This window comes from Schistocerca cancellata, chromosome 2, assembly GCF_023864275.1.
Source record: "Schistocerca cancellata isolate TAMUIC-IGC-003103 chromosome 2, iqSchCanc2.1, whole genome shotgun sequence".
NCBI lineage: Eukaryota > Metazoa > Arthropoda > Insecta > Orthoptera > Acrididae > Schistocerca > Schistocerca cancellata.
Window position 1 is genome coordinate 210,847,340 of NC_064627.1, and position 27,545 is coordinate 210,874,884.

Here is a 27,545-nt window from a genome sequence, read left to right on the forward strand (position 1 = left end):
CCTTCTTCTTAATATTCAGCGGCTGGCTTGCTAGAAAAGATCTTCACATACGTTATTATTATTAAGCGCTGCATTCAGTTGGGAAAAAATCGATCGTTTTGAACACTTCGTTCAGTTTACGACAGATCTAAAATTTCAGATGTGGACGAAGCCTTTTTGGACGATTTCAATAAAACTCAGAGATTGCAGGCTCTCTTCGTCACAGCTGAAACTTCCCAATTAATTACAGGCCCCAGACAATCATCAACAATTCAGACAGAGAACGCATTCGTCATTCACTCTAAAATGAAATGGTCACAAACCTTATTTCTGAGGAAAATTGTATATTGAATCCATTTCCGTACATGTTCCGTTTCCGTGGATTTTTAGTCTCATGAAATTTACTTTTACAAGTCCTTCTTTCTCTTTGTCTACCCCGCTAGCGGCACAAACTTTCCTGCCTCGCTTTATCGCGAAGAAGAGTAAATAAATCTCCTTTTGCAATACGAAAATCTTCCAACCGATACTTTCCGAAGCTGTTCCTTTCTCTCTCTTTCTATCTCTCTTTCTAAAACTATAATGACCATGGAGCATACACCTGTGTACCTCTGTTGTTCCAAAGAATAAACGTACTCGAAAAATACCTTGGCGTCGACGAGCTGTCGGCGCATATATTACTAGAAAATCTGCTCAGATACTTTTCATACGTAAATAAATGTGGATGATTTGATTGCGTGGTAGAGGGTAATTTTCCGTGGGGAGATTACAATGCCCCTCGCAGCGAGCGAAGTTTGTGAGGTCAATTTTTATTCACCGAACACACTTCGCGAGCTATCTATTAGCGTGGATAACCCGGAAGTGATGATTGTCAGTCCTCCGACTGAAAAAGAATATTGTGTTTGAACTAGACGAAGAAAAGAAATGTTGAAGACAGAAGAAATGAAGAGACCGGTACCGCGGCTGTATTACTTTTACGTGCATCTAGGTGTTATGTTTGCTGTGCACAACCAAGGAAGATGATCTTTCATGAACGTATGTCAGGGTCTACCCATTCGGGAACTTTCTTAAGCAGGGAAACCTTGGAAAACCTCTTAAGCTTAGACCCCCAGCCTACGGTACATAGAAGATAGGAAAGCCTATAGAAGAACAAAAATAATTTTGAAATTTATCTCTAAAGGAAAGATAGGGCCTAATTAGTACCACGATTTGGAGAAGAGTAGTTTGTGCCTCTAGCAAAAAAAAAAACAAAAAAAAAACGTTTTACAATAAATAACGTGAATTTGCGTTTTACAATCTTGCTTCTAGGACAATATATCTTGCGGTGCTAAACTCCCCCGGGTCTTGCATGTCCCCGACGTCCACAGTTGTAGTCGGTCTTCTATGCGGCCCCCTCTGTCGTTGATCTTCTACGCGGCCCACAAGGGGAAGAGTAGAAGGGACAGGGATACTCGATTTCACATGCAACATTCATTCCAAAAGGATTAGCAATGACCAAAAGGGAAACTCTTCCTGTAAGAGAACTGATTAGGTAGCACCGTCCAAGATTCTCCTTTTTGAAAGCAAAATCCTTGTGGCTTCATGGATCCTTTTTGTTACGACGTACTTCAAGGAATTCAACTCTTAATTAATGATGTTGCCAAAAGCATCATCCGATTTACTCTCGTTTGAATACTCCTTTTGACTTTGCCTCCCCACTTGTGCTTATAAGCCCAAAAGTTTTAACAGATTTTCTGTGACTGATTTGTTCTTCGTAATTTAAAGGATTCATGTAACTGACTATAGATTTTGGATTCAAATTATCGAATAATGGAAAGTGCAGTTCATTTTATTTCAAGACATCATCCATATTTCTTTGATAAGTCATATAATTTAGCTATACTCAAAAAAAACTTTTTATTCTAAATACATATATTTCTACACTTGAGTGCTGAAATGTAGAAGTTATTAGCATTGAAGAGTGCGGATTCACTTCTTTCATTTACTCTCTGATTCATACGGCGTTCATCCATGCTCATATATGGAAATGGATTTTTCACACAAAATTCCCAAATGAACACGAACCATTAAATTACTAGTGAATCTATGAATACTACTTTCTTTAATCATTCAATAAAAAATTAAAACTCTTAGCTTCTAATTATACCACCTATTCCTTTTAAAGTTCAACATGAATCAATTTATCCTCGCGTTTGGTGCGAGTCTCTTACAAAGAATATCTGTATCGTCTATATCGATTTTAATTCTCGCGCTGACGTCAACTGTTTTGCGCGGGAAATAATCGTTGCGGCGTTAACCGTCACTCACGATTCACTACCACAATTCACATATTTACACATTTAAGCGTTCACATGAGATTATATACGAATCTTCACTCGAACCTCTTTAGATTATTCAGCGTCATTTGCAGGGAAACATTTTATTCTTCTTGAAGGTCAGTCAGATCTTTTATACATCTTGATAACATTAGCAATGCTAAAGTTCTATGTTCACCCAAACCACAGGTGAAGCCTATCTCCACTATCCTTTTTTACAACCCTCAATAGTACTAATTAGTCATTATTTCTATACTCTATGTCACTAACTAACTATTTCAATTTAAAGGCTTTTAACATTACACACACACAGTTTATTGTTATATTTTTTAAGAGCGTTCATCTCTGTCACTCGGAACACCATTCCTCCCTATCTTCTAATCTTCATTATATCTTTTTAAGTCGTTATGAGGAAATAACCCTTTTATTTTGTTCGATCCCGGGTATGCTAACAGATAAGCTCCAGGATTCGGAATTTGTAGGATAATGTATGGTCCAGTATATAGTAACTCCCACTTCTTTATACTTTTCTTTATTACGGATGATTTGGTATGTCGTTTGACTAGTACCTTCTCGCCGACATGGTATGTCTGTACCCTCTTGATCAATTTGTCATATCGTTGTTTTCTTTGATCAGCCTTTTTCGTCATATTTATGATAGCTTGTCTTATTTTTTTTTTCCCCAAGGCATCTCGGTTTCCTGAGTTTTGGGGATATGGTGAGTCCAGAAGTTTTCCTCCTTCTCTTCGAACATCAATTCACGAGGTGTATATCCAGTTGAGGAGTGTGGCATGTTATTGTATATTTGCTCAAACTCTTCCACATAATTTGCCCACGCAGTTTGCTTTTTATGGCAATACGTCCTCATAAATCGATTGAATTCTCTAAAAATCCTCTCCACCAAATTACCTTGTGGGTGGTAAAATGATGTTAGTACGTGTTTCACACCTACTTGAGACAAAGTCTGCTTCCACCGGAGTCCCGTAAATATTTTAGCATTGTCAGTTATGATCGCCTTTGGTATACCCACATGTGGAAGATAATCTCTTATTAATCTTAATACAATTACTTTTGCTGTAGCCGTCTTTATCGGGTATAGCTTTACGTATTTCGTGCACACATCCAGAAATGCTAACACATATTTAACACCACCTCTTGAAGTAGGTAACGGTCCACACAGATCGCACGAAATTAATCCTTTTGGTTCTTGTACTACTATAGAGCATAATGGGTGCTTAGTCCCTTTTGAATCCGGCTTTGTTTTTTGGCAGATTATGCACCTCTTTAAGACCTCGTGCACTCTGCGCTTTATGTTGGGGAAATAACAGTACCCACTTATCTTGTCTGCACATTTTGTCGCACCGAAATGTCCCCAGGTCAAATGAGTGAACCAGACAAGTTTCTCTAATTGTGCCTCAGGTATACAAACACACCAACGGACTTTGTTTGGCCTTCCACAGCGGAAAAATAATACGCCATTTACTAGCTTGTAATAATTTGCAATCTGATCCGAAGGTTGCTGTTGTAACCTTTGAATGACACTTCCCCATTGAGCATCCTTTTTCTGTAACTGGGCCATATGCACACACAAATTGATGTAGTACGTCTTATATGGATTTTCCTGCAGCAGCAATATCGGGAATTCTGAGGAATTATTTACTTCAATCTCTTTGGTTAAACCCTGCGGTGACCTTGATAGAGCGTCCGCAATAATGTTTTGCTGCCCTGAGACATGTACGATCTGAAACTGGTATTGTTGCAGAGCGAGAGTCCATCTAGCCAGTCTGGGGTGTAACAGTTTACACGTTTGTAAAAGCGTTAATGATTGGTGATCGCAATATACGATAGTCTTCGACCCATATAAGTAATAGTGAAATTTTTTAAATCCCCAGACGACCGCAAGAGCCTCCAATTCTGTCGTCGTGTACGTTCGTTCACAGTTGGACAAAACACGACTAGCAAACGCAATAGGACAAACGGTAAGCTGTCCATTTATCTTGCGTACTTGGAAAAGGCACGCTCCAAGACCCACATTTGACGAATCTGTTGACAAATAGAATTCCTCTTGCATGTCCGGATGGTACAAAAGCGGTGCATTTACTAATTGCTTCTTTATCTCTTCGAATGCTTCTTGACACTCTAATGTCCAGAGCCAGGGCACATCCTTCCTCAGCAAACTATTCAGTGCTGCTGCATTCATGGCCTGATTCGTGATAAATCTTCTAAAAAATGATGCAAGACCCAAAAACCCTTTTAATTGCCTCCTATTTCTTGGTGTTGGAAACTTACTAATCGCCATTAGCTTCTCCTTGGTCGGTAAAATTCCCTTTGCGTCAATTATATGCCCCAGGAACTTGATTCTATCTAGTGCATGCCCCAGGAACTTGATTCTATTTAGTGCAAAATGTGATTTCTGTAGGTTAGCAGTTATTACCATGGTTTTGAAAACGTCCAACACCCGCCTCAGTAAAGTAATATGCTCTTCCCAGGTCTTCGATGCAATAAGCATATCATCAACAAATACTGTTATCCTGCTTCTTAGTTCTGGGCCTAATGCGTAATCTAGCGCTGCTATAAAAATTCCAGCACTAATGTTGAGTCCGAAAGGAACTACAGTAAATTGGTAACTTCTTCCTACATAAATGAAAGCTGTATATTTCCTCGATACCTCATCCAGCTTGACTTGCCAATAAGAACTCCGCAAATCGATGCTCGTCAAATATTGGACATCCTGGAACCGTTGTATCAGTTCGTCTATGTTTTCCGGTTGTGTCCTCACTGGAATTATAATTTTATTTATTTCCCTGGCGTCGAGTACCAGTCTCACAGTTCCATTTGCTTTTGGCACAACCAACAATGGGGAGCAGTATGGGCCTGTAGAGGGTTCGATCAAACCCCATTTCAACATGCGATCTATTTCCTTTTGAACTTGAGCCTTTAACCTCCAGGGAACAGGATAGAAAGTTCTACAATACGTTTCGTGCGGCTTAACGTAGAGATGGCATATGTATCCTTTAATCACTCCTGGCCTTTCATCAAACACGTTTTCATACGCTGATAATAACCCTTTGAGCTGCTTCTTCTGATCTTCCGTGATGCAGTCGGATTCATTTAACTTCTCATCCACTAATTGACCGAAATCTCCTTTGGCTTTGAACTCATTATTCACGTGCTGTTTAGAATTTCGTGCAGTCCTGATTACTTGCACACTGATCCCACTATTATATTTTCTGGTAAGGCTTTCTTTTTTCAACAAGTCCAATTCAATTTCTTGTTTATTTACATCTAACCAAATTTTTCCTGTTTTAAAATCTATTCTGCATCCGTATTGACGCAGGCTGTCGACTCCGATAATGCAGTCTACCACCAAATTTTTCACCACAAGGAATGTGCTTAATATTGCTACATTTCCTACTTCTACACTAAGTAGTGACTGCACTTTTACATTCGCCGATCGAGCCCCAACGGCGCCTATTATTTTGAAATTTTGAACTGGAAAAATTGGTACTCGTCTTATATTTCTGATCTTGTTGAATAGAGCCTCCGAAATGACATTTGTGGTTGCAGCTGTGTCTAAAACTGCCACTATAGGTACAGTTTCCAAAATGACTTGCACTTCGGCTACTGCCACCTGTTCCTTATTCTCATCTTGGGGTTCTAAGTCCTCGGTCAATTCATCTGCCAGTAATCGTCCATCATTATACGTTAGCATGGGTATACATATCCTGTTGCCCCTCAACCTATTGTTGACCGCTCCTCCGGGGCACGAGTGGGTCCTTACAAGTTTGTTGGATTTTGATTCACCTGGTGGTTGACCTCATCCGTCACTTCGGTAATTACCGGTTGATTCGCGGATGTCCGTCCCCACTGATGTTGGTTATTTGAGTTTGTTCCCCCAGGTTGGTTCCACTTTCTATTACTGTTATTGTTCCAAGCTTGTGGTCTGAAATTCCTTTCGTTCCCCCATACGGGATTATATCGTTTCCCATTCCTGTTGTTCCTTGGATAGCCCCTCGCAAGACTATTGCCGGTATTATTATTGAGATTTTGAGGGGTTTCTCCACTATTTATCGATCTCTGTGCGTTCCCTTGCCTACCATTTGGCGGAGGTTCTATCTCCCGATATTGGAATCTGTTGTTACGGGCTTTCTGGTTGTTCTCTTCTATAATATCTATATGATCTAACGTCGTGAGGAACGACTCCAGGTCTTTATCGTTGCCGTAAATTAATTGATTCCGGATGCTCGTTGGTAATCTTGCTTTAAGTATGTTTATTATGTCTGGCAAAGGCATAGGTCTGTCCCAATATCTAGTTTTATTTATATATTTTTCAAAATACTTCCTAAGGCTTTCTTTCGAAAAGGAGAAAGGCTCTGGGTAGAGCACCTCCTGCCTTAGGCGTTCCTGTACTCCTTCTGACCAGAACTTTGCTAAAAACGCTTTCTCAAAATCGTCATCGGTCGAGCAAACAGAAGTCATATCCGAGGCCCATATCGCCCCCGAACCTTGTATATACCCAGTAACGAAACTGATCTTCTGCCACTCCGACCAATTTCTGGGTAGAACTCCTCTAAAACTTCTAATAAAAACAATCGGATGGACCCCCCTTTTGTCAGTATTAAAAATCTGAAATTGCCGATGCTTTATCATTTTTTCTTCGGCATGGCAAAGGCTTTCGTAATCTCCATCAGATAAAACTTCACGCGAACAACTAGCTCGTGGCAATTTAATATTTGAGTTACTCACACAAGTCGGTATTGTGTGCGAATGTGCAGTAACTGGCTCTATAGTCGCTGGCAACTTCTGCTGCTGGCCGGTATTCATTTGTTCTGAGCCTTGTTGTGAAACGCGTATCGACTCTGCTATCGTTTGTTTCCAATGCTCGAGATCAGCACCTAACTGCTGTCGCACTTCCTCTAGTCCTTTCGCAAACAAATTCTCTTCCTGTTTGCCGCACAGACTCTGGAATGCTTCTTTAACATTATGCTCAACGTTTTCACACATTAGCCTTTTGTTTTCTAATGTGATTTCGGATAATTTACCCGTTAATACATTAATCTGGTGGTCTATAACGTCTTGACGTTCTGTCAGATGTTCCACACTTTCCTTTATGTTCGTCTGCGTACGTGCCAATTCAGGAAGTTGCGCAATTGCACGCGACATGGCATCTTGCTTTTGTACTAATTGCGGAGCCATTTCCACCTGTTCGCGTACGGTATCTATCTTAATAGCCACGTACTCCTTCATTTCTACACGTACGCGGTGAGTAGATTCCTCACATTGAGCTTTAACCAATTCGATTTGTGCAGTTAATTTTCGTTCCGTCTCTTCGGCCTGATCTTTAAGTTCCTTTGTCTTCGCCTCTATCCGTTGTTCTAATTCGGAAAAACTGTCGTGTAATTGCTGCTTAATCTCAGCTTTCAGCTTTTCCTGCCCTTCCGTAACTAATGCTAACTTCGTATTCAAATCATTTTGCCCCTCAGTAACTGAGGCTAACTTCGCATTCAGATCATTTTGCCCTTCATTCACTGCAGCGAACTTCGCGTTAATGTCGGTTTTCAAATTTTCTTGCCCTTCAGTAACTGAGACTAATTTTGTATTCAAATGGTTTTGCCCTTCAGTAACTGAGGCTAATTTCGCGTTAATGTCAGTTTTCGTATTTTCCTGCCCTTCAGTAAATGAGGCTAATTTTGTATTCAAATGGTTTTGCCCTTCAGTAACTGAGGCTAATTTCGCGTTAATGTCAGTTTTCATATTTTCCTGCCCTTCAGTAAATGAGGCTAATTTTGTATTCATATTATTCACGGTCTCCGTTAACATCTGCATCTGCCTCATGATAATGACCAATGGGTCTAATCCATGTTCCGTACTGGCTGATACATCTCCCGCCGTGTCTACCGGGAGTTCTATTGCGCTATCTGTAGCGATCGGTTCTACAACACTCCTTACTACATCATTGTCTACCGGGAGTTCTATTGCGCTATCTGTAGCGATCGGTTCTACAACACTCCTTACTACATCATTATCATCAGTGCTCACAGCTGAAGGGTGTTGCGTATTGCTCTGCTCTGCTTGACTCATCTTAAACATTGCCCTCGTTAAAACCATATAAATGTTCTACCGTCAAGATATATATATATCTCCCTTCACACGAATACTTCTGTGGCTACTTTGTTATGGTACTTATACAGGTAAATGCAACTAGGGCAAGTGAATCAAACTACTTCTGTTATGAACACAATTAGAAAATGTTCAAATCTACGACTTCTTCCTCAATACTATCAAGTTTACAAAAAAATTATAGATCTGGCCCTTTTTCTGCGTCCAGCGTGCTGCTTTTATTTGTCGATGAAATAATGCGCCTGCGAGTATTTCTTCTCTTTTCCACGTTAAGTTGTCTCGTCGTAGTTCACATGAAACAAAGAACAAAATTATTTTAACAACGTCCAAAAACGTGTCCTGTCACGGATTGGCCATTCTAATGAATGCCCTTACTACTTAAATCGATTTTGCTGAAAGTCTTAAGTTACATGAAATCAGCCTATTAAAATCTCTGGTGGAGCCCTTCTTCTTAATATTCAGCGGCTGGCTTGCTAGAAAAGATCTTCACATACGTTATTATTATTAAGCGCTGCATTCAGTTGGGAAAAAATCGATCGTTTTGAACACTTCGTTCAGTTTACGACAGATCTAAAATTTCAGATGTGGACGAAGCCTTTTTGGACGATTTCAATAAAACTCAGAGATTGCAGGCTCTCTTCGTCACAGCTGAAACTTCCCAATTAATTACAGGCCCCAGACAATCATCAACAATTCAGACAGAGAACGCATTCGTCATTCACTTTAAAATGGAATGGTCACAAACCTTATTTCTGAGGAAAATTGTATATTGAATCCATTTCCGTACATGTTCCGTTTCCGTGGATTTTTAGTCTCATGAAATTTACTTTTACAAGTCCTTCTTTCTCTTTGTCTACCCCGCTAGCGGCACAAACTTTCCTGCCTCGCTTTATCGCGAAGAAGGGTAAATAAATCTCCTTTTGCAATACGAAAATCTTCCAACCGATACTTTCCGAAGCTGTTCCTTTCCCTCTCTTTCTATCTCTCTTTCTAAAACTATAATGACCATGGAGCATACACCTGTGTACCTCTGTTGTTCCAAAGAATAAACGTACTCGAAAAATACCTTGGCGTCGACGAGCTGTCGGCGCATATATTACTAGAAAATCTGCTCAGATACTTTTCATACGTAAATAAATGTGGATGATTTGATTGACCATTATTAATTATTGCGTGGTAGAGGGTAATTTTCCGTGGGGAGATTACAGAGGTATACTCGGAAAAGGCCGGGAGATACGGGAAGATTTCAATTAGATTACATTATGGTCAGACAGAGATTCCGAAATCAGATACTGGATTGTAAGGCGTACCCAGGAGCAAATATAGACTCAGATCACACTATGGTAGTGATGAAGAGTAGGCAGAAGTTCAAGACATTAGTAGGAAGAATCAATACGCAAAGAAGTGGGATACTGAAGTACTAAGGAATGACGAGACACGTTTGAAGTTCTCTAACGCTATAGATACAGCAATAAGGAATAGCGCAGTAGGCAGTACAGTTGAAGAGGAATGGACATCTCTAAAAAGGGCCATCACAGAAGTTGGGAAGGAAAACATAGGTACAAAGAAGGTAGCTGCGAAGAAACCATGGGTAACAGAAGAAATACTTCAGTTGATTGACGAAAGGAGGAAGTACAAACATGTTCCGGGAAAATCAGGAATACAGAAATACAAGTCGCTGAGGAATGAAATAAATAGGCAGTGCAGGGAAGCTAAGACGAAACGGCAGCAGAAAAAATGTGAAGACATCGAAAAAGATATGATTGTCGGAAGGACAAACTCAGCATACAGGAAAGTCAAAACAACCTTTGGTGACATTAAAAGCAACGGTGGTAACATTAAGAGTGCAACGGGAATTCCACTGTTAAATGCAGAGGAGAGAGCAGATAGGTGGAAAGAATACATTGAAATCCTCTATGAGGGTGAAGATTTGTCTGATGTAATAGAAGAGGAAACGGGAGTCGATTTAGAAGAGATAGGCGATCCAGTATTAGAATCGGAATTTAAAAGAGCTTTGGAGGACTTACGGTCAAATAAGGCAGAAGGGATAGACAACATTCCATCAGAATTTCTAAAATCATTGGGGGAAGTGGCAACAAAACGACTATTCACGTTGGTGTGTAGAATATATGAGTGTGGCGATATACCATCTGACTTTCGGAAAAGCATCATCCATACAATTCCGAAGACGGCAAGAGCTGACAAGTGCGAGAATTATCGCACAATCAGTTTAACAGCTCATGCATCGAAGCTGCTTACAAGAATAATATACAGAAGAATGGAAAAGAAAATTGAGAATGCGCTAAGTGACGATCAGTTTAGCTTTAGGGAAAGCAAAGGGACGAGAGATGCAATTCTGACGTTACGGCTAATAATGGAAGCAAGGCTAAAGAAAAATCAAGACACTTTCATAGGATTTGTCGACCTGGAAAAAGCGTTCGACAATATAGAATGGTGTAAGCTGTTCGAGATTCTGAAAAAAAGTAGGGGTAAGCTATAGGGAGAGACGGGTCATATACAATATGTACAACAACCAAGAGGGAATAATAAGAGTGGACGATGAAGAACGAAGTGCTCGTATTACAAGGGTGTAAGACAAGGCTGTAACCTTTCGCCCCTACTCTTCAATCTGTACATCGAGGAAGCAATGATGGAAATGAAAGAAAGGTTCAGGAGTGGAATTAAAATACAAGGTGAAAGGATATCAATGATACGATTCGCTGATGACATTGCTATCCTGAGTGAAAGTGAAGAAGAATTAAATGATCTGCTGAACGGAATGAACAGTCTAATGAGTACACAGTATGGCTTGAGAGTAAATCGGAGAAAGACGAAGGTACTGAGAAGTAGTAGAAATGAGAACAGCGAGAAACTTAACATTAGGATTGATGGTCACGAAGTCAATGAAGTTAAGGAATTCTGCTACCTAGGCAGTAAAATAACCAATGACGGACGGAGCAAGGAGGACATCAAAAGCAGACTCGCTATGGCAAAAAAGGTATTTCTGGCCAGGAGAAGTCTACTAATATCAAATACCGGCCTCAATTTGAGGAAGAAATTTCTGAGGACGTACGTCTGGAGTACAGCGTTGTATGGTAGTGAAACATGCACTGTGGGAAAACCGGAACAGAAGAGAATCGAAGCATTTGAGATGTGGTGCTATAGACGAATGTTGAAAATTAGGTGGACTGATAAGGTAAGGAATGAGTAGGTTCTACGCAGAATCGGAGAGGAAAGGAATATGTGGAAAACACTGATAAGGAGAAGGGACAGGATGATAGGACATCTGCTAAGACATGAGGAAATGACTTCCATGGTACTAGAGGGAGCTGTAGAGGGCAAAAACTGTAGAGGAAGACAGAGATTGGAATACGTCAAGCAAATAATTGAGGACGTAGGTTGCAAGTGCTACTCTGAGATGAAGAGGTTAGCACAGGAAAGGAATTCGTGGCGGGCCGCATCAAACCAGTCAGTAGACTGATGACCAAAAAAAAAACTGGTACTGCGACGTGCGATTGAAAGACACTCATAATTGTGCATTATAGATGCCCACAGTCGACATGTGTCTGGACAAGGTGAGCTGGGCTCAACTCGCAGAGCTATTTTATGAAACACCATCAATAGCACTGCCTCTCTTCGCTAGTATCGGGGCGTGATATGAATACGACTGAAAACGCTGGAAGCAGTGTGTGATATTCAAGCAGAGCACGAGTGGGTCACGACTGCCGAACGTTCCGTAGTCCACCGGTGTTTCGAGAAACTGAAGAGCAACCTCTTCTGCTTTTCCAGGCTGCCGTGGATGCAGATAATCGTCACAAAGAGCAACGCTTATAGCCTGGAACGTAAACATCGTAAGCAATTAACAAATGTAACCCTCTCATGTGGAAAATAAAATGTGTTTCTGTCAGTCGTTTATTCATTATTTCTCTTCCTCTTTTCCTTAAAAATATTTCTAGAAAGTGTCTATTGCCTTGCGATAACTTGTGTTTCGTGGCTACCGCCTCAAGTAGCGAAAGTTGAGTTACAACCATCCTGTACCGTACTGGACTTCGTCGTGTGCAGAAAGAAAGTAGTGGTGAAGCTATAGAGGATCCAGATAATATGGAAAGAAAAGTGTTCCTGTATAACTAGCCCGTTTGGTGATGATAACATTTGTCCTTCGACTCCCACAGGATAAACCCTAGCTGGAAGCAAAAAATAGTGTACTTCATTTACGTTCACAAGTCTACTGCGACAGCATTTGTGCCACACAATCCAGATACTCCATAGGCAACAATTATCTTTAGTATTAGGAACGTGACATATTTATTTACGTTCCGTAATTGGTCAGGGATGCAGAGTCAACACCAGCACCAGTACTTTCAGGGCGGCCGCTACAAGAGTGCCTTCTGAATAATATCATTCTTTATTGAGCGCTTCTTCCAGCGAGGAAGTTGATGCTCACAACTAGGAACAGCGTGCCAGGTACTGACGCCAAGGCAGCACAACAGTGGGTGACTGCGTCCGTGGCCTTAACGATGCAAGACAGCAATCTGTTTTGCAGCAGCCTGGTGAGACTGCTGAGAGATGTACACTGCATGTGACCTGAAAAGATAGCAGAGCTTTTCACAGGCAAGTGCTCTGCCGACTGAACTTCCCGCTAAAGTCAAAAGTCACAGGATCCCCTCGAGGTCCTTCATAACACACACACACATATATCTGAGACAGCTGGATGAATGGGAGAGAATTCCTTAAAAACTTTAGCGTTACCGATAACTGACACATCTACAAAGGCTTGTCAAGTCTGTGGTGGGGTGTTTGGTTTCATGGTCCACCTTCGGAGCTGCAGGTAACGATTGAGACGAAATGTCTCTCACTAGACACTGTTGTGCCTTTACAGTAAGATGGAATCAGCTTAGTGTTGAAAAACTGCATTATTTTATGATTCATCATCCTCATTACTCACTCATGCTCACGATGTAGAAACATCCCCAAAGCCCCAGCTGTATTGTCTTGCAGGAAATACGTAGTTAGGTATCAGCAATTCATTGACATATAACTAAACTGATACACACTTAAAGCTACGACAACCAGATTTGGAATAGTTGTGTTAGAGACATAAAGATACCAACAAATTCAAAATATTTCGCTCTCCCAAACTACAGTTGAGAATGTATAAGAAGTTCAAAGCTGTTTAAATGGAACTGAATTCGGATATATAATTATAACTACACTAACCAATTTGGTATTAGGGTTTAACAATACATTAGATCGCCAAATGCCTTGCCGCAGTGCTAACACCGGCTCCCGTCAGACCACCAAAGTTAAGCGCTGTCGGGCTGCGCTAGCACTTGGATGGGTGACCATCCAGTCTGCCGAGCACTGTTGGCAAGCGGAGTGCACTCAGCCCTTGTGAGGCAAATTGAGGAGCTACTTGATTGGGAAGTAGCGGCTCCGGTCTCGAAAACTGGCATACGGCCGGGAGAGCGGTGTGCTGACCACGTGCCCCTCCATTTCCGCATCCAGTGACGCCTATGAGCTGAGGATGATACGGCGGCCGGTCAGTACCATTGGGCCTACATGGCCTGTTAGGCAGGAGTTTAGTTTTAATACATCATATTCATGGGCTTAGTACCATACTGTGTAGAGTTTGAGTTTCTGTGGTAAAAAATTCGGTTTTAATTACATTGGGCTTAGTGTCATATTGCGTAGCTTTTGTGTTTCCCAATTAAAAAAGTTTCACTTTTGTTTACAATGAATCGTGATTTTAAATAATTTATGATAGTGTTATACAAGTGGAACATTTTCATTGGATAGTTACGAGCCGGCCGTGGTGGCCAAGCGGTTAAAGGCGGTACAGTCTGGAACCGCGCGGCCGCTACGGTCGCAGGTTCGAATCCTGCCTCGGGCATGGATGTGTGTGATGTCCTTAGGTTAGTTAGGTTTAAGTAGTTCTAAGTTCTAGGGGACTGATGACCTTAGAAGTTAAGTCCCATAGTGCTCAGAGCCTTTTTTTTTTTATAGTTACGACAGTTGGTGTTGAATGTTAAATGGAGTAGCAAATAACAGTTTCAGATTTTCCTCGTCTAATACTCTACTGATCATGTACCTTCTAACTGATTCGTTCCACGATTTCTCTCTTACGTTTTACAAAATGTAGTTTGTGGTAAGAAGCATTTAGTTCTTGCCTGAAATATCCAAAGTAAAAGTTCGACATTTCTGTGCGTGTTCTTTTTCAAATTGTAGAAATACCTTAAATACGTGTGTTATCCTTGCAGTCGTATTTTAACAGTGATTTTATTAATTTAACTAATCTGACATCTCACTGACAATGTTCACAACGATAATACACGTCAAGTTGCACACTACGTGTACTGACTGAATTACTTTGACGATCGGTTAAAACTCATGACAAAACTATAGTGAAGCACTGAAAAACAGCTTATGCAGTATTAGTTGTGACAGTCATAAAAGATGAAAAATTATTCGATAACAACGATGTAGCAGGAAATGGGAAGAAGACCCTGTACTTCTAGATGCCTCATGTATCGCTCAACGTCTCCAGCACGATTTTATTAAAAGCTTAAAATTAACTGCACAATGTTCTCAATGTAGCCGCCCCCTCCCCGTTCCCAAACAGCAAAGAGCACTTCCTCTGCTGACAGCAGACGGTGGGCAACTTATGCCTGGTCTGCTGAGATACATACTGTAGCTTCTCCATTGAATTCTGTGTGTGTTTCCACTTACCTTCCTGCAATGCTGAAACAGCGTATCTTCCCAGTTCTTGGAAAAACCGCATGCCACCCCCACGAATTTTGCCCTGAAAGCATACTGCTGGACGACGAAAGAGTTACTTTCAAATTTTTCGAACCACATAGTTTTTAACAACGCCTGGTTTGCGTGTTTTATGGAGTCTTTTATGATGAACTATCAGACAATCATGCTCAATGCCATTCCTTAACCAAATTACTTTCAGTTAACTGTTTCATTTCCTTGGCACCGTTACGGGATAGCTTGACACTCTCGTAGAAAATAATGTTTTGAATATTTTGTACACTTGTTCTAAGGAAAAAAATGTGCAGGGAACATGAACTCTAAAACGCTTACCTGAGGAGCTGTGAGCACTTGTTCATCTTCGGTATTGTGGATCACATCTCATCTACTGAACTAGTGCTCGTTACTCTTAAGGTATGCATGTTAGAGCACATGTTAACTGGACATTTTTTCTCTGTTTGGTACATACTACCACATCCGAAAGTTTCCTACCCTACAATCTTTGCAACAACAATGCCAGTACGTGTATTCCACTATCAAAGGCATCAAAATGGATCTCGCTCATAAATTTCGACTCATACGTTTTCGGTACCGGCATTACACGCGAGAAGCTTGAACGACTTCCAAATGGAGGAAGAAACTGATCTCACAAGTGTTCTTCGTCAGATAGTGAGAGAGTAAGTTAAGAACTCACTTGGTTTCCACGGCGAGCATAAGACCGAGACGCTTCAAGAGGTCGTAAGGGAGGAAGTGCAACAGAAATGGAACCAAATCTCTCGTCCTGCATTTCCCTTTAAAACGGCAAAAAAGTCGAGACCCAGGAAAAGTTACGTTCCTTCAATGCCGCATGTGGAAGGTGTTTGGGCACCAAGGAACACTGACGTCTGGAGGACCCAGGATAACCAACCCGTATGTTTCCACTGCGGACGACCGGGACGTGTGGTGCGCTATTGTTTTCGAAAGGCGCTGGATGTTTAATGACGCCAGCACCAGAAGACAGCAGACCGATCTTAGCCGACGTCAACTCCGGGACGACGAAGACGAACAAGAAGATGTGGGTGCAGGACGACGTATGTCACCATCGCCGCAAGCTATCCGCTGGAGAGGACGCTCCCCAACACGATCAAGGTCTCCATCACCGTTTAGAAGCTCCAGCCGATCACCTAGCCGCCGCAACCTGGAAAACTAATGGGTGCGACCTTCCTTGCACGTGACGTCGCCGAAGATAAAAAATTGTAGGAAACTACCTCGATATCCCCTTGGATGGCCGACCAGCTCAAGCTCTTTTGGACTCCGGTCAGTCATTTCGGAGAAGTACCGTTGCCAGCTGCAGAAAACCGTACTCGTAGACAACAAAACATTTCTGCTGAAGGTGGCTAATGGGAAATGTGTAAAACCTACAGGAAGATGCGTCATTCGTTTGCATATACGTGGCCATACACAGCCCTTAGAATTCATCGTCTTACAAGAGTGTAGTCATGACGTCAATCTCGGATGGGACTTTTTGAAAGCTTCTCAGGCCATTACAGATTGTGGTCGCTCGAAGTTTATGCTAGACGAGATGAGATACTGTGGACAGGAAGATGAACATCCGAGTGTACTGGATGAAGTGATCACATTCCTGCAGTCAGCGCTAGAAAGGTAACTGTCATGTGTCATGCTATGCATCAACCAATGGATCTGGTAGTGGAAAGCAAGAGAAGCAGTCCACTGAAGAATAACTTGGTCATCCCAGCCTCTGTTGTCTCGTTTAAGAACGGATTAGGTGAATTGTGGACAGTTAACTGTCGCCGAGAACCGCTGGTACTTGCAAGATGCATGTGCATAGCAAACGCTGAGCCGTTAATTGCCGAACAGCCGAGCGTCATAGAAACCTCCCATGGCGAGTCTGTGGCCGAAATTGGCGCTACCACTACGAGATAAGATCTTCTAGCTCGACTATCACCAGGTCTCACTAAGGAACAATAGAAGAAAATTCTTGCCATTCTTCAAGAGTTCTCTTAATGCTTCAAACCACAGGTGAAGAGCAAATTAGACAAATAAACGGTGAAGCACTGGATTAGCACTGGAGACCATCAATCAATAAGCCAGAGAGCATACTGAGTGTCAACAACAGAATGCCGAATAATTCGCGACGAGGTAGAGAAAATGATGAAAAAAAATGTTCAAATGGCTCTGAGCACTATGGGACTTAACTTCTAAGGTCATCAGTCCCCTAGAACTTAGAACTACTTAAACGTAACTAACCTAAGGACATCACACACATCCATGCCCGAGGCAGGATTCGAACCTGTGACCGTAGCGGCCGCGCGGTTCCAGACTGTAGCGCCTTTAACCGCTTGGCCACCACGGCCGGCGAAAATGATGAAGAATGACATCATTCAGCCTTCGCAGAGCCCATGGTCCTCACCAGTGGTTTTCGTCAGGAAGGAGGATGACAGTTGGCGCTTTTGTGTTGATTACAGGAAGCATAATAAGCTAACTAAAATGGACATTTACCCTCTTCCACAAATAGACGATACACTAGATTTTCTGGAGAGGGCTAAATTTTTCTCAACTAAATTTTTCTCAACCATGGACATGTACTCGGGATACTGGCAAATCGAAGTAGATGAGGCTGATCGTGAGAAAACTGAATTCATTACCTCTGAGGGCCTATGTGTGTTTAAGGTAATGCCGTTTGGTTTGTGTAAGCCACCAACAACTTTTGATCAGACGATGGATAATCTTCTAAGACAACTGAAGTGGACGACGTGTCTTTGTTATTTAGATGACATTATAGTGTACTCAGAGACATTTGATGAACGCATAAAAAGACTGAGGGACGTTCTTAAGTGTTTCCAACAAGGCGGACTGAAACTTAATCCAGTAAAGCGTCTCTTTGGAGCAAAGGAAATCAAAATACTTGGACACCTTGTGTCAAACGGAGGTGTGGAGCCACACCTAGAAAAGGTAAGATCTATAACGGAATTTCCTATTTCTAAAAGCATTAGAGATGTGAGAAGCTTCCTCGGAATATGTTCTTATTACCGTCGTGTTATCAAAGACTTTTTTTTTATCAAAGCCAGGCCAATACAAGGGTTGTTAAAAGCCGATGTTAAATTTATCTGGGGTGGTGCTCAACAAGAGCCCTTCGATGTGCTGCGAATAGCTCTGACGACTGACCACGTATTTGGTCTGTATGATGAGAGAGCACCTACAGAACTACACGCAGATGCCAGCGGGTATGGGATCGGTGCCGTTCTGGTGCAATTTTCGGATGGAAAAGAGAAGGTTATAGTCTATACTTCTAGGACACTTATAAAAGCCGAGAGAAACTATTCAACCACAGAAAGAGAATATCTTGCTGTGATCTGGCCATGTGCAAACTTCGGCAGTATCTCTATGGAAGGCCATTCACAGTTGTTACAGCCCATCATTCATTTTCTTGGTTGACAAGTCTTAAGGATCCAACAGGACGACTCGCCAGGTGGGCACTACCTGTTCAGGAGTATGACATTACCATAGTGAACAAAAGAGGAAGAAAACACTAAGATCCCTTCTTCTGCATTACTTATACCCACCGTTGGTGCCATTTCTAGTGCCTTGCGTATCTGCTGTGGAGAGTATCCGTTGGCTTCAATAACTGTTCTCAGGTGTAGAAGATCGTCCTCCAGATGGTTCTTGCCAGCAATGACGTGGCCCCATGGTGAACACAAGTTAAAATAAATTTTAAACCATCTGAATTCCATCCACAGACAAATACAGTTAACGATGGAATTCGAAAACGATGGATGTCTTCCATTTTTGGGTGTGTCGGTACAGCGCAAAGATGATGGCACTTTGGGACGTTCAGCATATCAAAAACCGACCAATACGGACTTGCATTTACTAGAAAATATGTGAATGACTCGAAGGCTTCTTATATAATAGAACTCAGTACGTTTCCCTCGACGGCGAGCGCTCATCAGATAGAAGGGTATCGCTAGAAATAGCCAAGGATGTGTGATACGACCGTTCTAATGGTCTATATACTTGAATGAACTGTCGATCGGCTTGAACGGCAATCTGGGGCCGTTTTCTGATGACATTGTGGTGTATGGAAATATGTCTTCGTTGAGTGACTCTAGACAGGTAAACAAAGAAGTTCAAGTTGGTGTGATAAATGGCAACTTACTCTAAAAGTAGAAGAATGTATGTTAATGCAGATGAGTATGAGAATCAGTCCCACAATGTTCGAACAAAACGTTGGTTGTGTGTTGCTTGACATAGTCAAGCTAATCAAATATCTTGACGTAGTGCTACAGGGCGATATGAAATTAGGGAGAGCACATAAGTTTGGTGATAGGGAAGGCGATTGGTAGCCTTTAGTTTAATGTGAGGATTTTAGAAAATTGTGCTCATCTATAGAGGATACGGCTTATTTAGTACCAGAATGACCAGTTCATAAGTGCTGTTCGAATGCTTGGGATCACCATCGACATCGAAGCAATTTCGAGGCGTACTGCTTGATTTGTTACTAGTAGATTAAATCGGCACGTATTATGGAGATGGTTTGTGAACTCTGATTGTGATCCCCGCATGTAAGACGTCGTTCTTCTCGCGAAACAGTGAGAAAATTCAGAGAGCCGGTATATGAAGATAACTGAGGAGCGACTCAACTGCTGCCAGCAAATATTTCGCGTAAGGACCACGAAAAATAAGAAAAAATTAGCGATCTTAAGGATGCATACAGACAGTAGTTTTTCCCTCGCTCTGTTTGGGAGTCGAAAAGGAAATGAAATGACGAGTGGTACATGTTACCCTTCGCCATGCGTACAGTGGCTTGCGAAGTATGTATGTAGATTTAAAATATGTACAAGAACCAGGAGAGAAAATATAAACCAATGGTAGACCGAAGACGAAGTGCTCGGATTAGAAAAGGTGTTATTCAGGGATGTATAGTCTTGCCTAATGTATATCTATACCTGCTGAAGCAGTGGCGAAAACTAACGATAGATTCAGGACTGGAATTGAAATTTAGGATGAAAAGATATCAGTGGGAAGGATTCTGCGAAGGAAACCATACTAAGTGGAAGTAAGAAAGAGGCGCATGGTCTGTTGAATGAAATAAGCCGTCTAATGAGCTCACGTTTTACTTTAGATACATCATATGTAGCACCTAATTTAAAGTAGTCTGTGGTACGCTGAAATTAATATAGTTCATAAATACTACTATTTCTAAAACGCAATATTTGTCGTCATACACCGAAAACATCTGTCATTATCGAGAGTGGATTTAAATCAGGACAGACTTTAGTTTTTATAAGAAAAATAACAGATAGGAAAACTTGATCTATTTATGTCAAGTAAGTGAAGTTTGTCAACAGTCCTATAGGAGATGACATGCTCTTGTTTGCACTCAAATTCGAAATTATTTACCCACCAAATTATGCTGTGACTTAATGTTGACTCCGAGCCACGGGCAAATGGTCTTTTTAACGGTAGAAAAAAGTTGACAAGGATGAAAGAAGAGATAAGTGACTAAAAATTCAGGGGACGATTGAGAAACGAACCGCAGACCTTTCGACTTGTGTTTTGAGACTTTCGACGTTTCTGTTTTTTCTAGTTATTTTGTTTTTCTTTTCTTTTCTCCATTAAGTCTGTCCTTTTTCGCCTGCAGCTCTTCCTTGTGGTCACCAATATCTCCATTTCGCACTGGGTTCGTTTGCCATTTCCATATGTAGCTGGAAATGTTATACCTTAGAAAGATACCTCCTACTCCTGAGGCACTTACCCTCTCAGCCACTGTACTAAATCACAGTATCATTCTATTTCGACAATATGTAGTGGAAATCAACAACAAAGATGTTATAGAATTTCTTTATTTTTTGTTTCTTCGTGTTTTATAGCTGAAGAATATTAAATGCAAGACGTAAATTGTGGAACGAATTGTTAACAGGTTATTAAAATTGATTCTTGGTTGTAGTACATAGTTACACTGCAAACGCAAAAGACTTTATGAGATATCATACCAGCATACCTTCAATCCACACATTGTCGGGATTTATGCGAGTCATTACGGTCATTTCGGGTGAATCTAGGTCTTACTGAACCTCTTGGATGACTTGACGCGTTGTGTAATTGAGAAACGGCTTGAAATACGTTTGCACATGCTCCATTTAGTGTCAAAGTCTCTCAATTAATTCACCTAAATCTACGGTGTCTGCTAAACGTTGTTACATACTGCATTGCTCCATCTAGATGCAGCTAATTTCAGTACAATAATATTTTTCGTCAGAGTTCAACTATTTCTTTATATAATTAACTAATATACTACAGAATGTGACCTGAAAACATTTTTGCAGATGATTCACAAAATTTAAAACGAGTGTACAGGAAAAAAGATACACATCGGGAAATTCTTCTCGATCTTTATCATAACATAGGTGTACTGACAAAGGAACATTGTGTTTCATTCAAAGATCTGGTAGGCAGGGGGTAGGAACGAACAACCAAGCCATCTTTCTCGATGATAATCTCTCAGTCCGTCCAAACGACCACACCTCTGTAGATGCTGCCCCCGATTTCTTCATGTTACAGTGGCAGGTGGCGCATTTGAAATGTAATTCAACTGAGGGCACTAGCTGGTCGTATGGAAGTGAACATGTTATTTAATCACAATTATACGGAGCAGCTGATACCATGAAACCTGTTCCATCTGAAGTTCATGAACAAGACGTTTGTGGTGACTTACAGCTCGGTTGTTTGAAACAAGATTTTCCAGACAATGAAAGGCATGGATTTACGTTACAGAAAAAGAGTGACTGCCCAAGAGGCCAACAGGATTGATTGACACCACCACTTTACTCAAATACAGAGGACAGCTTTGAGCCACATCTGGGATCAGGGTGGTTGTTAGGCTGTGAAATGGGCTCTCATCCCTGCTTCTCTATAGCATTCCGGTGAAAGGCAAAGTGGTGTAAACAACTACGTAAGGAAGAGGTAGTAAAGAGAGTCATTATGGGCTTTGGATCTGAAAAACGCTAATCGCAATTTGTGGCTGGGAAAAGAGCATAATTCTACCAGGAAATGGGCTACTAAGAAACGAAAAAATATGTAGTAATACCGGTTTAATACTTTTGATACAATAAAATATAAATTTGCTAGTCAGAATCCAAAATCTCAACTTAAATACTGTAACAACCAGTTTTAAGAAAATTACACTTTTTAATGGATAATGAATCTAATAAAATATTACAGACAGCTCATTAAAACTCAGTAACAGCGAGTAACTGAACGCAGTTGCCAAGGTACAAAAATTAGCTTATAAAACGTGCAAAATGATCTGTAATTCAGTAAGATGGCTACAGTTACAAAACGTTATAGAAGAAATTTAATGCTTAATTCATTACATGAATCTGTTGTATTAACTCACATACAATTAAAAATAAAATTGTGATAATGATTTTGCTACAGACGAAAAAAATGCTGTATAAGTCTTAAAAAAAAGAAACATTATAGGCATAAGTCCACCAACTAATAGTCTTTAAGAATGTGATAGTTTGATATTGCTTTTGTTTCTGAAAAGTAAATTTTATTAGACGACAACTACAAGTGTCAAAAGTAAGACAACCATGGACAGAAAACCGAATGTTTAGAAACAGATGCATCAATGGAAATTGTTAGGGGATCTGTGTGCTGGGCTCTGTATGCAACGTGATGATATGATTTTGCAAAATGTACTGAAAACAATGCCTTAATACTTTTTTATAAATCACAGATTGTAGAAAATGAAGTTCTATAGTAGATACTGCAAATGTATTGTATCATTGGGAAAAATTGAATTCATAAAGTTTATAACACTTTTAACAATATTAATAGAAAGAGGACTGTGGAATGTATTGGGAAAAAGAGGTTGTCCTTTGTTTTCGTAGACGATGTGATAAACATGCTCAAAGATGCCATCATCAGCAGAAAAGAAAATGGTAAACTGACACATACTCTACTGAGAATTGAACACATAAATCAGCAATTCATCACCTTCACTTTCTATTACAAATGCTCTTGTGGCAGAAAAACATGTTTTAAAAGCTGGACTTCCTTGAAAATCACAGTACGTGGAGACTATTGTTGTTACAAAGAAATATTAAATCACATTTAGTATTCAAGTGCATGGTTTCCTATATATACCTTGTATATGATTATGATAAGATCAGGTGAATTGAACAAACCCATTTCTGAATCGTATGGGCACAAGAGATACATGCCTGAAAATGAAAGTTGCAAAGAGATAAGAATGATGTTTAATAACAAAATCACTACCCCTTACTATTGCCTGGATATGAGTAATGAGTCACAAGAAAAGGAAATGAGCAGAATTACTTCAGCATAAATGTAAAACCCTTCGATAAGTGGAAGATTGTTGCATGCAGGGCATAATTCGGAACGGGATTTGGTTCGAACTGGAAATTTACAGGCTAAGATACAAAATTCATGAAACAGAAGAAGTTACATCAATTTAGGAGACTGATTGGTCTTATATTGTGATTCGTAATCCTAAGATGTAAATCTGTAAGAAGTTGAGCTCAAGGAAGGCTAAGGAAATTATTGGTATTAAGTCAGGCAAGTATGTGACGCTCGAAGTGTAGAAGAAAATAAATAAAAATTTACACTTGTTCACTGCTTTGGGGTGAGCTGTCCCAGGATGATTAAGTAAGTAACGACAATAGCTAGAGCTGAGACCAGCAGGCGGCGGTTGACGATGAAGAATCCGGCTGCGGAGAAACGCAATGGTGGCCCGTGTGTGACGAGCAACAAGAAAGACTCCAGGTCGGCACAGCGGCCCTCAGACGCCACGGCGGCCCTCAGGACGAGTTCGGTGGTATTCGCCGCCTCGTGCTCGACTGCAGCGCAGGTCAGCGACACCGTGGTCAGCCGGAGCCAGTGGTAGGCGAACCACAAGAGCGAGTTGCCCACCGATGGACTTAGTGGCAACTGCTCTGCCCACTGAGGCCGCAGATGCGTCAGTAGCACTTCGTAGGCGCTGCAAGTGGAACAGCACACCGACTGCGCCACGCTGACAGCCACGGGAGCACCGAAGTGACTCTGCAGCAGCTGTGTGGCACGTCTAAGGGAAGTGTACGCCTCCAACACCTGGCGCAGTCCGCAGGCAGATGTCGATGGTGAAACTCCTTCCAGGGACGCCGGCGCGAGTGGCACTGGAACAGCCTTCATAAGTTCGTCGTTTAACAAGCGGAACCTCGACCACAGTTCAAGTTCCAATATAGCGAACTGCAGCGTCATCAGAGAGCCGAAGAAAAGGGAGAATATGAGTTTTGGGTGTTCGTAGGGTCTGTTAGATTTTCGTGCAATAGTGGCGACGACGGCTACCGTAACTGCCACGTTGGCAGCTAGTAGAAAACCACCCAGCATCTTCATGTTTCCTTTTTTCCTTGACAGGATTTTGGTATCTGCGTACTTCATTTCTTCAGTGAAGTGGCGTATCTCTCGAAGGCTACTGACAGTGCATATTCCCAGTATTAACAGCGCTTTTAATGCTGTCAGAAAATCTATGATAATGTAAGTGAGTGTTATAAGGTCTGAAATGGATCGGTACAATGCCACATTCGAGGATAAAGTATCTATTTTGACAAGCAGAATAATGATGAACCATATGGTGGATGGGATCATTATTTTCTTCACTGCAGTCTTCTCCTCAATCTTCCAGCAGAATCTCTCTTGTCTTTCTGCCGAAAATGGCGCTAATCCAAATGCCGCAAACAATACATGTAATAGATTGAAGCCAATGTGAAACTGCATCCAGTTATTCCTGTAAAAAACTGGCATATTCTTGAACCCTATGTCTTAGATGAAAGCTTGCCAAGTGTCACAGTTATACAGCAGTAGTAACGAAGACTTAGTAGAAACTAACAGATGTCGTTATCATTTATAACTGGTGCCACTTCCGCTATCCAAGAAAATACTAGCACGAAATTGAAATTGATTGAGTTTGCGTTTGTAGATATGGACCTGACGTAAGTGAATAGTTTCGTAGTCCATAACAGGGATGAAATTTCGACGCAGTCTAATTTGCTAATGGCCTGCGGGCATTTAAGTGAATTGGAAATGAATTTTTCGTTTGCAGTACGATTACGCTTATAACTGAAAGTCAGCAAAGGATGTGCGACAAACAATAACACTGACTAAAGCCATTTCTCTTACCTGGTGCCAGCAGGAAAACCTAATTATCGCTGCAACACGCTACTGATAATAAATTCATACTTACTGAGGCTGCACCCCTTGCCTGCCAAATGAAAAACGCAGTAATTTGCTGAAATATTGTAGATTAATTCCTTTCTCATTTTGTTTCATAAGAAAGCAGAAGCTGTAGCAAAGCAGCCAAGCACATAGCATTGTTATCGCCATCCAATTACTTCATGCCACTGCTGATCATTTTCCATTTGAAATACAAAATATTGTACTCAGCTACCCAAAAAATTGCCATAAAAATTATAGAATATTTACTTACAATATGTCATTTCGTAAGGAGTGCCAGTCACAATTCTCTCGAATTACAATCAAGTAACAAAACAGCCTTTCCAGATCAGTATGTTATAGCTTTTCTACTAGTATTTATTTATTGCCACATGGTGTAGCAATACAAACCTTTGTTACTTGTGCAATGATATAATTACCAGCTAAGCAAGCCTTAGAACCAATATGTGAAATGGGTGAAATGGTCTCTTATTTAAGTCTTCTATTTCTTTCCTAAATTAAGATCAACGTATTTGTAGAAGGTTTACTACTGTAAAAAATTACTTTTTTCTGAATGAAACTGTTGCTCATTTAACGAAATTGAAAACAAAGTTATTATTGACATTTAGAAAGACATATTAAGACGAGATCTGGAAATGAGTGTGTCAGTTTCTATATCAACTTTCTATACACATGTTGCTTCGATTTGTAAGCCCATAACGAAAATAGTTTTGTACTCTGGATTCCTTTTGCATTGTGTTCAGTGTGGTTAACCTATGTAGCTCTTCCTTCTTCATTTCAAGTTAGTAAATCGGATCCGAACTCATAAAAAAATATTTACTAAACTGCTTGCATCAATCAAGGCAGATAACGTGATAACTTTCAGTAACGCTGCAGCTGTGGAAATAGGTGTTCGAGATCTACTTGATCTGAGACACTCCAACTGCATTATGCAGGGATTTATCGTTTCAGCTACATCAGAAAACCTCACGGATGAACTATAAGCTGGAACTATGAACTGATTCTTCCCATTCTTTCCAAACGCAGTAATTACTCTGAGAGGCCAGCAGTGTAAGATGTAGGCCGCTGTGCATTGCAATGATAAGCATTTTCCACTAGAAGTTGCCCCTGTCGCGCTTACTCCATTCAGTAACGAAATGAGAGGGATACGGCTATTTTCATATCTTCGTAAATGTTAACAACACTAACTACTTTTGGCTCCACGTTCTGGTGCATGCCTCTCAATTTGATGCCTTTTCGGTGACTTGGGTTATCTGTAACCAACCCCACACATTGTGCCACAAAAGGTGACCTACCGTTTAACGTGGAGTCAGAATCATGTTCGCTCCTGGTGAATCTTTACATCATCGAAAGCTGAAGAGTAGATTAAATTCCAACTAAAATATTCCTTGGTCCCATTGGGTTTTGATCCCGCACATTTTCGGTTTATAGTCAGGCACATTACCCCTAGCACACCAGGTCAAACTCAGTAGGTTTTAATCTGTCCCTTCGTATTCTCATAAACCTTCCATGATACATGTACTTGTGTGTCATGGAGATAGATGAATCGCGGCCGAATACAATCGATATACATCTTCTACAAAGATGAAGATCACTATTTGTCTACCATTGCACTGACCTCATGTGTTTATTCCACTTTAGACCACATCACACTTTCTGTTCTAGCAACTTAGAGGGTGTTGTTCTATAACCTGAGGGTAGACTGCAGAACAGTATAACGCAGATGAGCTGGAGAAACAGTCTATCCATCTTCGAATAAAGTTTTGGTGGTAGGCTATGTAACACAGTGATATCATCTAAATATCTAGGGGTGACGTTTCAAAGCGATATGTAATGGAAAGCCAGTTGTTGAGACTAATGCACGAGACTCGGCAGAGTGAATAGTACTATCTAAGTCACGTAGTGCGACGTGTATGCTGTGCCTGCGTGAAATACGTACGTGCGCGCTGAATTGAATAAGAGTGTGCATTAAATTCGGCTCCTCGAAATCCATCTTCATTTCATCGTTATGATGACGATACGATTATGGTCCGGCCACAAGGCATAGAAACTCTTGAGCACTTCCAGAAACGTACGACCAGCTTGCACCCAAACATCCACTTCAATGTCCAGGCAGACAAAGAAGGAATGCCGCCCTTTTTAAAC

The 27,545-nt window shown here is 41.0% G+C and overlaps 1 protein-coding gene across 1 annotated transcript; it reads right to left on the bottom strand.

Annotated features, from left to right (window-relative positions):
- Nucleotides 1-23,801: 23,801 nt before the first annotated feature.
- Nucleotides 23,802-24,563, bottom strand: LOC126152554 (uncharacterized). The gene has a single exon (XM_049916014.1). It carries the CDS (start codon nucleotides 24,561-24,563, stop codon nucleotides 23,802-23,804), a length of 762 nt encoding a protein of 253 aa, XP_049771971.1.
- Between the last annotated feature and the right edge of the window lie 2,982 nt (nucleotides 24,564-27,545).